Here is a 13,820-nt window from a genome sequence, read left to right as displayed (position 1 = left end):
AAGCACCAACCAGTAGGGTTGTATGAACCCCGACTGCTGGACTGCCTGCTGGACTTAGGGACTGGACTTAGGGAAGGCAAAGTCCTTGAAGAATCAGTAACCCTCTCTGCATAAGGTTCTGGAAGAGCTGGTTTGGCTCGATGAAGAAAAGCTAAGGAAAGCAAAGCCACGTTTTCTGCCATGTCCCGTGTGCATCTCTTATTGAAGCCAAGAGAACTACTTTTATTATTATTACTATTATTATTATTATATTATTCATTGAACTTGCTGTGCTTTTAATGTCTCTTGGAAATATTCTATTTTCTATGCCAAATTTCATATTATTGTTCTATTCATCTTTAAGAATAAGTTGTATTTTCAAATCTTTTCATAAAACTTCCTTTATGTCCTAGCATCACACAGAGCAACCCTCTCTTGTTTTCTTTAGAAAAGAACTATCCTCCATCATAGCACTTGAGAGTTATATTAGAATCACTGATTTCTTGGTCTCTATTTCCCACCACACTAAGGATATCACATTTGTTTTGGAATCTGCAGCACCTAGCACACAGACTGAGGTATTAGTATCTACGGACTAATTAGAAGACTGACTAGAAGAATGAATGAATGAATATATAAATGAAAGAAATAAGAAGACCTCTGAGTCTTAGCATCCAACCCTTAGGCACATTACAATTTAACCTGACTTCTGACCAGGAAAAGGGAAGATGGAATAAGTAATGAGGAGAAAAGGAGTGACTTTGTGTGTGAAATTAATCAGTTAATGAAGCTCCAAGTTGTTTTGCCTGGATCCACAGAATTAAAAAAGAGAAAATTTTCACCACTAGCTATCTAGCTTGATTTGCATGTGTTCAAATCTTCAAAGTAATCCCTTTGATTCCTTTAATCAATAGCTATTTTAGAAAGCTCTTTATTACTTCCTAATTGTCCAAATTCATTTTCTTCATTTTTCCTTATTAGAAGCAGATTTCTTCAAATTAGTTAAGTAGATCAGCAATTTTGGAAACACTATCAACTTCAAGCATTTCTCTCAGTTATTAGCATGTCCCTTCTCTCTCTAGGACTGGATTCTTTTCTCCATTTTTAAAAGGCCATCTGGCTTATTTTATTGACTTATTTTTCCCATACATCTCAAATAAAATCAACTTTATCTTATACTGAGAGCAATCCATGTTTACAATAACTCTGATCCTAGATGTTTTAATCTATCAGATATCTGGTTTTAGAAGAAGATGGAAGTGATTCTCCATTATGTTAATATGTCAAAAAATAAGTACATAATTGGCACTCATCTAGGTTTTAATCCATCCCAACCAGATAAGCTTGTAAAGTCATTACCATGGCCCACAAAACATTTCAAAGATAATTTAAATGAATATTTCGATCCTCAAAAATACACATATTCATTGAACCCAACAATCTCACTGCTGGGAATCTGTATCACGGAATTAAAACCACCATACTATTGCAGCACTAATGTTATGCCAAAAAGCTGCAAACAAAATGAATGTCCATCAATAAATGGGTGGTTAAAAATTTATGGTATATCAATTCAATGGAATATTATACAGCTGTTTGTACATGAGCCCAGAGAGATATACAAAAGAGTATTCAGAAGATTGTTACTAGGGAGGAGAGAGAATACTGGATGGGAAGAGGAAAGAAGAAAGAGTAATGTAAGAAAAAAAAAGAGGGGGCATTCATGAGAAAACCATTATATAAGATGTGATCTCAGTTATGTAAAATTCCATATGTTGTATGAATATGATTAAATATACATAAAAGGATGACCACATGGTTTTCTGAGGGCAATAGGATTATACATTTTCACTTTCTTATACTGTATATACTGTTAGTTTTTAATAATTAAAAAATCTTTAATTTGAATTATTTTTATCATTTGAATCATTGTTTATATAACTTGAAAAACATTAAATTAATTTTCATTTTGATATATATACTATATCTAGAGGGAGAGAGAGTAATGTCAATCAGACCAAGGTTTATATACTCATAATTCAGAACTCAAATCCAGCCACTGGATAAGAGATCAGCTATAGGCAGTACCTCCAGACTATAATCCACCTGCTTGACAGACTGTGTATATGTCCTACCAATTATATTCTTTTTAAAAACAATCTTTTCTAATTTTCATTTTTGATCTACTTTCAAGACTCAGCTAATGCCATTCCTTCTTAACTGTGTTCTCCATTTGTCTCACCAAATATTTGATTTCCTAGGAAGTCTTCAAAATTCCCCCATCAAACCCTCCTAAATTTCTATACTTTATGATGCTCATTTTGCTGGATGAAATGTGATATCACGTAGGAGATGCCTGAACTTCTATTTCAAGTTTTGAATATCCCTCAGGGTTCATCAATTTGTCTTTTTACATTCAACAGGAGTTCTACAGTGAGAGAAGAAACGTTGTCAAAATCTAAAGGTAAACACACTTGGACAACAGTACTTAAAAGTGCAATGCAGACCCCTGAATGGTATTTTGTGTGGTTCACCTTCCCTCATGACTTCTGGAACATCTTGGTATAAAAACAAACTTGTGGGGACTTCCCTGGTGGTGCAGTGGTTAAGAACTCACCTGCCATTGCAGGGGACACGGGTTTGAGCCCTGATCCGGGAAGATCCCACATGCCATAGAGCAACTAAGCCCATGCGCCACAACTACTTAGCCTGAGCTCTAGAGCCCGCGAGCCAAAACTACTGAGCTCGCGTGCCACAACTACTGAAGCCTGCGCGCCTAGAGTCCATGCTCTGCAACAAAAGAAGCCACCACAATGAGAAGCCCGTGCACCGTAACAAAGAGTAGCCCCTGCTCGCCACAACTAGAGAAACCCTGCACGCAGCAATGAAGACCCAGCGCAGTCAAAAATTAATTAATTAATTAATTAATTTAATTTAATTTAAAAAAAAACAAACTTGTGGAAAACACACACTGATTCTGCCTATATTTAAAATAATCCAGTATTTTCACCAACCCAAAACTGAAAAATACAAAATTTAACTATTTGAATTTCAAAAAGCATTTTAATTAGTTTTATAAATAAAAGTTATGAAATTGGAATAATCAAAATATTCAAGTACTGATGTAGAAAAATAAAGAATAAATTAATCCAGGTGTAATTTTGAGGCTATGATCATTACCATATGTCTCCTTAATTACCTTTCCCCTCAGGGACTTGATGTTTTGCAAGATTTACTCTACCAAAACAAATGAATTAATAAAGTAATAATTGATGTTTTTCATTTTTAATGAATCATTTACGTGTAATTGCCCATCTCAGATACTGATCAAGATGAGGAAACCAGTGTTGCGCATGTAGTTGAAACAATTTCTTTAGGGGCAAATAATTTGGTCTCATGGAACAACGTACAGTTGCTGTTAGCATTTAGAAATAATGGAAACAATTGAAGATGTACTCCAGAGCTCAGACCTCTGTTTCACAATTAGTCTTCCATAGTCAAAGAATAAATTGGGATTAAAAAACAGCTTTATTTTAATTCACAAATTAAAAAAAAAGCAAACAACCTAGAAAAGAATATCAAGATTAATTTACAAGAAGGATAGCTTTGAGGTGCCCCATGAAAAACATGAGCCTGAACCTTACGCCATGGGCAGAGGAGACAAATGAACATGAGTGATGAGCCCTCAGCAACGTTCCAATTTCACTGACAAAGATTCAAGTAATGGATAAGAGAAGGCAAACGTATCAGCAGAAGATAATGAAGACACTATTTTTGTTCACTTTGTACACATATTTCTTTAACTTCTATATAATAGGTTTTGCTTTGTTTTGTTTTCTCTGCCCTGAAAAGATAAATGCAGATGCATTCACATTCTCTGGAGACTAGAATCAGATGATCAAGTCAAAACAAATCCTTTTGAAAGCACCCAATCTCATAGCAGATACAGTAAAAGATAAATCACTAGCCATTTTGAAAATTTCCTGCACAAGAAACATGTTAAATGCACATGTCCTAAATTGACAGTTGATTAAGCTCCAACCTTAAAAACTAGGTTACCGAGTTTTGAAACTTCGAGAATAATGCAAGTGTCAGGTTTTTCATGCTTTTTTTAAAAACAACGAACACAATAGTAGTAAATATCACATCACACTGAATTCGTCTTAATCTCCACTTTGTTCATTCACAAACCACATAAATCTCACAGAAGAATACTGTATCAGCACTTCCAAACCATGGTTCCATTAAAGATTTAACATCTGAGGTCAGAAAGAGGTTTTCTTATTAAGCTGCCATTTCCTTTACAAAATAGACTATTTTGTACTTACTGCTACCCTTTGAACTCTTATAGTGAATAATTAAAACTAAACTGCAAAGCATAATTTGCGATGCTGAGTACACTGTAGATTGTGGGTTTTTGCTTAGTGGCTCCTTTAAAATGCTCACCAGTCCCCAGAGGGATAACCCTGCCATTAGTCTGAATCGACAAAGTTGGCTGGCCCCTAAAAGCAAGGCAGACAGCTCCAAATCATAATAAAATGGTCTTGTTGGTGACTCACCGTATTGACAGCGGGGTCCCTGAAAACCCTCGGAACACTGGCACTGCTGGACTTTACCCTCTGAGCATCTCTTCCCATGGAAACAAGTCCCCACTGCAGAGACAGCTAAAAGGAAGGTACACAAGAAGGCCAGGGAGAACAGAGTTGAGGGAAAGAAAGAAAATCCTCAAGGTAAGCACCAAGTTGCTAATATAGATATAATCTAGAAATTTCCACCAGCTCTTCCATAGCCCCTCTATAGAAAACAGTGTTTTCATTACACATTAAGGCCTTGCTGTCTGAAGCCTTGTAGAACTCTGTACGTGGTAACATCTGCATCACCTTGAAGCCTGTAGAAGTGCCCCACCCTGGACCTAGTGAATAAGAATCCACATCTTAACAAGCTGATCCTTATTCACATTCGAGTTTGCGTAGTAATGGCCTATAAGGGAAAAGAATCTAAAAAAGAGTGGATATATTATATGTATAACTGATTCACTTTGCTGTACACCTGAAACCAACACAACATTGTCAATCAACTATACTCCAATAAAAATTAAAGAAAAAAAAGGAGTGGAATTAACAATAAAGGAACTCCATGGAGAAGACGACTGTGTAGCCCAAACAATCTAAAAAACAAGCAAGAAATACGAATACTTACCAGAGGCAAAGGACTGTGCTAGGTGCCATACAACAATATAAAGAATTCATCTCACAGTCATTAATTTCCAGGAGTCTATAATATAGTTGAGATGACATCGTGGGCAGATGTATTCACTGAGTTTAAGCCAACCAGCTGCAGTGCCCTAGCACTGCATGCAAATACAGTGACCCCCTCAACACTAAGCCTGCTTACTATGGGAAGCCGGAGGCAACTTCACTAAGATAGTTCGAGAGCAGAAAGCACGGCGGGGAGGGGAGCAGGATACCAACAAACTCCCGCAGGTGCAGGATAACAGGAGAGATGAATTGTTGTGCTGTGGTCTGCACTGACTGCAACACACTGAAGCATTTTAAGTGACTTCACAATAACCATAAACACATAGGTAAAGGAGTTGCTATACAGAGCCATTTCTCCTGGCGTGAATGAACTATATAATGCCACTAGTTCTGCTGCTTGAGGGCTGTCAAATATACTCCAGGGCTTCCCTGGTGGCGCAGCGGTTGAGAATCTGCCTGCCAATGCAGGGGACACGGGTTCGAGCCCTGGTCTGGGAAGATCCCACATGCCACGGAGCAACTAAGCCCGTGAGCCACAACTACTGAGCCTGCGCGTCTGGAGCCTGTGCTCCGCAACAAGAGAGGCCGCGACAGTGAGAGGCCTGCGCACCGCGATGAAGAGTGGCCCCCGCTTGCCGCAACTAGAGAAAGCCCTCGCACAGAAACAAAGACTCAACACAGCCAAAACTAAATAAATAAATTAATAAAAATAAAAAAATATATATATACTCCAAAGGTTCTGCAGTACCCTCAACCAGAGGTTTGTAAAAAGGACTGCATGCCTCATCTTAAAAAGTAAACTGCCTCCCGAGTTCTGCAATTAATCATGACAAGCACAAGTCAAGAAATCCCATTTAGATTTAGTACAGTGATTTCCCTCCAGACTTTTGAATCAGCTGTGGATTACAAATTTGATGATATGGGAAAGGGGCAAACAGAAAAGGGAGATGGAAGCTTACAAGGTGTAACCTGTCTGGCTTTAAATAAACTGTTTTTTACATAAAGAGATAGAATATAAAGCGGCAGTTCTATGGGTCCTGAATTCTGACCTATCATTAGCAGCGCTTAATAGAAAGGCTTTTTGTGCATTTCTGCACATGTCATGTGTGCATTTTCAGTCCAAAGAGATGCTCTGAATCCGTGGTGATTCTAAAGATGTCTAAAACTTGACAGGCATGATATGACTGAAGCCCAAAACAGAGTGAAACCACTACTTCTAGTGACAGAGAGTTAGACAGGAAGAATTATAACTTACAGCATAGACAGCCAGGTTCATTGTCCTGCCAGCTCCAACCAGGGCAGCACCTGTAGATGGTCAGCTGCTCCATGCTGTATGCCTGTCTGTAGATGGTGTAGTACCGGCTCCTAAGAAATAGGAATCGAGATCAGTAATGCTTCCTCTTAAGGCCAAAGCTGTCACCTTAAACTCACTAAAAAATTCTCCCTGCAATCCAAATCCTGCCATTTATACACACACAAAAAAATATATATATTATCTGTATACATTATACATGCACTCACGTGTGCACACACACACACCTCACTAAATATATAACCAAGATTCGATATAGGTATAGGTTATTGAAAATTAAGAGGGGCCTCCAGTCCTGCAGCATAAACTAACCTAAGGGTCACTGAAGCTATCAAAATGGAACCCAAAATTATGAAGAGAATAATGAAATCCTGGAGGATAATAAGGCACATGCTTTTCAATCTGACAGTGAAGGCCCCGCATGAATTGGTCTCATGATAGTGTGCACTCTCAACAGTGGTGACATCACCCACAAGTGGGGGGACAATTGGTTCTTGGGTAGGAGCGGTGAAAAAAAATCTTAGCTAATACAATGGTCTCTGGTCCTACGAACCAGCAGAGTTCACAAACAGAAACAAAGTATATCTGTGGTATTAAAACTTCATGGGGGAGGGGGATGATTACTAAAATTTAAAAAAAAGTTTACAAAGGTTCCTTAGGGGGGCAATAATGAACAAAAATTGAAAACACTACACTATAACTATTTGTGCTGACCTCTTAATAGACCATAATACCAAACATCTCTAAATTGGCTTACTTCCTTTCTATCAAATCGATGTCATATTTACTCTTTATCCCCAAAGTATTATATTCTCTTCCTTTCACATACCTATCCTCATATCCCCAGCCCAAATCCCCTTCATATTCAAAGCCATTTTCAAGTTTCACTTCCTCCAACTTCTCTTTCCCCATCATGTCAATATATATTGTTCTTTCTCTTCTCTCAAAAATAGGATTTAATGTCAATTTTTATGACACAATTATTCACCATTTTGAAGTGTCACCTAATATTTTGGAGGTGCATCTCTTCAACAGGGATATAAGTGTAGGTTTGCAAACTTACATACAAACAAAAGGGATATTAGTTTGGCAAAAATGCCAAACATCTTTTAACACTGACTCAACTCCAAACTCAGTTTCATAAATACTTGCTGAATAAACAGATGTATAAAACTATTAAGCTCTTGAAAATAAATAAAACATGTTTTACTTATTCATGTTTGCTTTCCCAAGTCTGAACGTCTATATGGTAGTGGACTTTCTTTGGTTCAGTGTAATATCAACAATGATTAAACCTCATGGGATGAGTACCAAAAAATCTAAATGAAAAGCTATTTTCAAAAACAGGTACTCTAATACATACTATGTACCAAGCATTGTGCCACAGGTGTTAAATATGTTTTCAGTTAATCCTCATAATATCCATGTGTGGTATTATTCTTCCAACTTTACAGACTAAGGCACAGAGAAATGTAGGAAATTCTACCAGTGCCACACAGCCAGTAAAAGCCTGAAGTTTTTTCTGATTTAAATTTAAGTTAAAGGTCCTGAGTATAGACCAAAAAAAAGACTATTCATCTGAAGATTAAAAATACACACACACAATGTATATGTAAATATCCACAATTATAAATGATTTAATCTTATTTTACTTAGTCCTATATTATCAGTGTTCTGCCATTTCTACACAATGGCAAACCCAGTTATTTACAAATGCCCTCAACTTTCTTTTAGTAATCGTAGTAGTAGTAATAATAAGAATAATAAATTCATTAATCTAAAGCCACACTTTTTTTAACTTTGTTTCCTGAATTCAGACCAAATTGATTCATTTACGTAAAACTTGAACACATTAGCAGCTATTTGTGTTAAGAGATACTTAGATATTTTATAAAATTATTTTAAAACTTTTTTAAGAAAGTCCCTATGAAGGCTTCACGCATAGAAAGTGCATACTTGCTTTTTCTCTCCTCTCCCAGCCAGCCAAGTTAATCCTAATTCAAATGCCATAATAAAGTTAAAGAAGCTCTAGGTTTCAGAGCGTTACAAGAGAACCAAGGGCAGGTGAGATGGTTCACAGTCGTAGATGCCCAGATCCAAGTCATGCTAAATTTAGCAAACCAACACAATCTTCCTTGTTTCTCTCAAGCTTCTGATCTACAGCTTTCAAAAGTTTATTATGTCAAGAGGTAAAATCAGTGGCATCTAACTCCAAATAGCTCACACATAAAATGAGGCATGAACTAAAGTAATAATATAGCCTATTTCTGAAGGAAAATATATAACTTTGAAAGTTCCTGGTGGGCATATGTTATACTCATTTACTTAATTTTGTAATTATTTTCTAAAATTTATTGTATGAAATCTTTAGATGCAGTTGAGGCTTTGGCTTTGATTTTCAGGAATCAGAAGGACATAGCAGGAGCACCCTTACCTTCTTTCAGAACCCACACACCACCGTGGGCCACTGCCGCCCTGTTTCCAGATCTTGATGATGTGTGTGAATGCTCGGACACATGGGTGTGGTAGTCCCACCACAGTCAGCTGCTGTTCTTCGCAAACATTTGGCCTTGAAAAAAAAAAAAAAAAAAAAAGAATAGTAATGCAATAAAAATAGATTACTTCTTTATGTTTTATTCATGAATCATTTGCTCCTTCATTTTCCACAAAAAGCTTGTGGTGACTTACATAAAGTAGGAGAGAAAAATACGGGCAATGTAAAAAAAAAAAAAAAAATGCAGGCCAGGAAAAAGAAAAATCAGAATAGATTTTAAAAACAAGGAAAAATTTAGAAGACACATATAAAAGTCATAAGTTCCCTTGTGCTTGAGAAAATTGAGCTGCAAATTAAGTTCTGATCTCTTTGGTAGCCAAAATATCTGAAGAAACACAACTGCAGGATTCCCAATATCCATGAAGAAAAAAGGCAGGCTGATTCATCAAAAGGAGTTAAATTTTTCCTGGAAATTATTCCTGAACAATATCTCCATCGACAGGTTTAGTTAATTCAGATTCACCCATAATGCTCATTTAAACACAAATACTTTTCAACCAGCACCATTATATCAATATTTCCTTATAGAAAGTTTATATAAATTTACAGGATTTTAGATATATTATCTTTAATTTTTAAATGTGTGGGGCTAGATAACACTCATCACCTGGAGTGTCAGAATTAAATTCTTTTGTAATCTGAGGAATGCTTTACTTAGTGATGAATGATTTACTAGTCCATACCAATTGCTTTGCTTTTGAAAACAGCACTAATTATAAAAGCCGTTTGGCCCAAACACTCACACTTTTCATGCATTCAAAGTCACCTGCATGCCGTACACTGACCTTCCTAGGGTCAGACTTTGACGTTCTTTTTTTGCTGTCAGGAAACTCATAGTCTAGTTGAACTCTCCATATTCATAATCTGCTGAAAATAGAGATGGTTTCTGATTCAGGATTCTAGTCTGTCTCTAAACAACTCTGTGAACCTGTCCAGTGTTAACACTGATAAAAAAACAGCTAATAGCGATTCCTGCACTAAAATCAGTTACCTTACCCTCCACAGCTGCAGTCCGTTTTTGTGATCACTTCTTTCTGAGGGTCTGACTAAACCTCACCCTCTGATTTCACTTACAGTCCAATCCTCACTTCCAGATATATTTCTGAAAGGTAATTTTTTTGGACTGTTAACTTCACCTAAACTGAATAAAATTCATGTTGAACGTTATTTATGAGTTTGCATAGCACATTTTAACGCTTTAGGTAAATACTGTAAGAAAACAATAAATGTAAAAACTGCACCTAAGTCGGGCATCCATGCGATCATCAAGAATTGGGCAAAAAAAAATAAAATAAAATAAAATAAAAAAAAATTAAAAAAAATAAAAAAAATAAAATAAAAAAAAAGAATTGGGCAGTGGGGCTTCCCCGGTGGCGCAGTGGTTGAGAGTCTGCCTGCCGATGCAGGGGACACGGGTTCGAGCCCTGGTCTGGGAAGATCCCACATGCCGCGGAGCAACTAGGCCCGTGAGCCACAACTACTGAGCCTGCGCGTCTGGAGCCTGTGCTCCGCAACAAGAGAGGCCGCGATAGTGAGAGGCCTGCGCACCGCGATGAAGAGTGGTCCCCACTTGCCGCAACTAGAGAAAGCCCTCGCACAGAAACGAAGACCCAAGACAGCCAAAAATTAATTAATTAATTAATTAATTTAAAAAAAGAAAAGAATTGGGCAGTGGACCTAAAGAAAACTTAGCTTTTAAAAAATGCCATATTAGATTGTCTCTAACCTGCCTGTACCTCCACCTTTACATGGGTTTATGTGTTTTGGGGGAGCCAACTAGCCCCAGTTAGAAGGAGCTCACCAAACATTTGCTTTTTCAGTCAGTAGTCTGAAATGTTACACCTCATGCAGCCTTGAACTCTATTTTGTAACCTACTTTTTATCTATTATTCCATTTATCCACCCACCCACCCAGCCGGCCAGCCAGCCAGCCAGCCATTCATTCATTCAGCAAATACTGTCACCTACACGTGCCAGAAGCACCCCTCACCCCCGCCACCAAGGATTTGAATATAAGTAGTTTATTTGGAAAGTGCAGAAAACATCAGTAAGGAAGTGGTGAAATGAGACAGTGAAGGAGAGTTAGCCAAGAAAAAGGATGCATTACTGAGCCAGCCAACTTTAGCTGACGAGCTCCCCAAATGGGGGAGGGAGCCTGGGCATTTATACACTGATTCCTATCAGTGACTGGTTGAGGGCTACTTCCTCTCCAGCACTTCAGGCAGAAGCACAGGTAGGAAGAGTCAGCTTCCGGGTGCCAGAGTAAGTCTTCAGGCACAGAACTGCAAATGCTAGCAGTTGGAAGCCTGCATGTGAGCAGTGATAAAGGAGAGGGACTTGGGCACTGTGCTGACAGTTTCAGCTGCAGGAGGTATAAATGAAAGAAAGGCCATGTTCAGTTTGCACCAACAATCTAAGTAGAAGGGAGAGTAAGTAAAAGCACCTCAATAAATACAAAATGTGAAGTGCTAAGATGGAAACAATCAGGGGACTGAAACAGAGATAGAAGAAGCTTACTAAGATTCATTAATTAGGAAAGCCCTCACTGAAGAGGTGACACTGTGACCTGAAAGGGTGAACAGAAGCCAGCCACAGGAGAGCCAGGGAATGCCATTGAGGTGGAAAGAAACAGAATGAGCAGAGGCTCCAAAAGGGGAAAACGCTTGGCCTCCAGAGATCTGAAAAAAGGCCAAATTGGCTCAAATGATGAGATGCTTGGTAGGGCAAAGAGGGCCTTTCAGGCTGAGGGGTTTTGATTTTATTCTCAGGGCACTGGAAGCCACAGAGAGTTTTTATTCTGGTCTCATTTCCTACAGACAGAACGTGGAGATGAGCCTGTGATCCTCTCTGATACCAACTCTCCTCCTTGATAATGACTTAGGTCATATCTGCTCCTGCGCACTAGTAACAGCCCAGCCCAATCCAGCTATGGGCCCCCAAGCCTCAGGAATCCACCAAGCCTTCCTTGGGGTTTTCCTCATTCCTACAAAGAAACAAGTCCCCAAGGGAACTCTGTACCTTCAGAAGACCCAAACCCAGGCAGCACCAGTGAACAAGAAAAGGCACAGCACAAATTTTATGTACCAAAAGGAAAATGTATTAGACTAAAGTTTCTAGAAAATTAAATGTAATCCAGATTGTCACCAAATAATTTCGCTGATAACATCATAAGAAATGTTAATGTGACTTCAGAACTTCACATATTATATTACTGAACCATAGCTAACAAGCAACATAGTTTTGGATGAGATGAGTTTTTCTTTTAGGTTAATTCATGCTAGGGAATGTTTTGGTAAAGCAGTATCATCCTTGCCTACTAAGCAGATGTGGCTAAATAAAATCAGTCACTTAGTTATTCTGCAGGTGTCCTGGCATGTTTCGATTAAAAAAATTAAGCTCCTTTCTTAACATTGAAAGCCATAAATGTTAGTAGTAAAGAAGCTTGAACAGTGAATAAATACAGAAAGTCAAGTTTGCCCTTAAGATGCTCCCAGATATAACCACTGCTAGTAATCTGATGTATTCATATCCAATTCTTTTTGGGAGCACACAAACATATTTTTGCATAAATGGGATCATAATCTACTATTTTTTAATTGTATAAAAAGTATTTTTAACTTATCAAATAACATGGTATGAATATTTTACCATTTTGAAATTTATTGAATTACTTTAACCCTTTTTTTTTCCAGAGTATGGACTTATCAGAATAATATAGAGTTAATTTAGCCAACATCCTATTGATAGACATATAGTTGTTTCTAATAGTTTGTGACTGTAAACAACTCTGATGTCAGTCTCCTTATATAAACAGCTGAATTACAGATTAAATTTTTTTAATATTTTCCTATGAAATATTTGTTTCTTCTGAGTCCTTTCAGTTCAGGAATTTTTTAGCCCCTCTCTTCTGTTTTAGGCTTTCTCAAGTATCAGGTTATCAGTGCCTGTCTCTATTTAAGCAAGAGGTACCAGAAGCTGATTGGGAGCTATGTGTGATAGAAAGGGCTTACAATTGGTGGACTCACTGTTAAGTGACTAGGGGTGAACTTTATTTTTGAGAAGCTCCTGGATGTCAGTGTATGGAAATCTGATTTTTAGGGCCATTCATTTTTTCAGAAAAGTAGCTCCAGTTTCTTGCCTGTGGAAGCAGACAGCTTGTGGCTGGTGCTTGGGGACCAGATAGCGGAAGGGAGCTATGTTTTTAGTCCATATCCACTCCTAGACAGTGTCAGTCTGCACCCCTTCTGAAGCTTCTCCGGTTCTCGTTCTCCAGAGGAAAGAACCAATCCAACTTCTCCCTCTCCCTCCCCCTCCCCCTCCCCTCCCCCTCCCCCTCCCCCTTCCCCTCCCCCCTCCTCCCTCCCCCCCTCTCTCTCTCTCTCTCCCTCTCTCTCTCTCTCTCTCCCTCTCTCCCTCTCTCGTGGGACTAGAGCACGGCTATTTGTCCAGGTCTACAGTTTGGAGAAAGGGACCTGGGGATTGCATTAACTTTACATTCACTGTTTCAGACAACTCTCTTCCTCCAGCCCCACACATCTCCCCTGTGCATTGCTTGCCTCCACTCTAAATGCTTAATGCGGAACCTCTCCAGGGTTCCATGTGAAAGGACCAACGACCCACCAGAATGGCATAAAGATTACATCAAAGTGAAAATATCTGAGGTACAGGTCCAGAAAGAAATCTTTTCTGAACTTCTCCTATTGACTAAAGCAGAGAT

At 38.3% G+C, this 13,820-nt stretch overlaps 1 protein-coding gene across 1 annotated transcript in view; it reads right to left on the bottom strand.

Moving 5' to 3' along the window:
* Window positions 1-13,820, bottom strand: part of LOC132364356 (EGF-like and EMI domain-containing protein 1) — a 509,410-nt gene that overhangs the window by 441,482 nt on the left and 54,108 nt on the right. Inside the window, 3 exon segments of the mRNA XM_059919966.1 lie at window positions 4,539-4,643; window positions 6,493-6,602; window positions 8,984-9,118. Of these exon segments, the coding sequence (XP_059775949.1) occupies window positions 4,539-4,643; window positions 6,493-6,602; window positions 8,984-9,118 (350 nt within the window).

Source organism: Balaenoptera ricei, chromosome 4 (genome assembly GCF_028023285.1).
Source record: "Balaenoptera ricei isolate mBalRic1 chromosome 4, mBalRic1.hap2, whole genome shotgun sequence".
Taxonomy (NCBI): Eukaryota; Metazoa; Chordata; class Mammalia; order Artiodactyla; family Balaenopteridae; genus Balaenoptera; species Balaenoptera ricei.
Note: the sequence above shows the minus strand (reverse complement) of the source record. Positions and strands in the feature narration are given on the sequence as shown.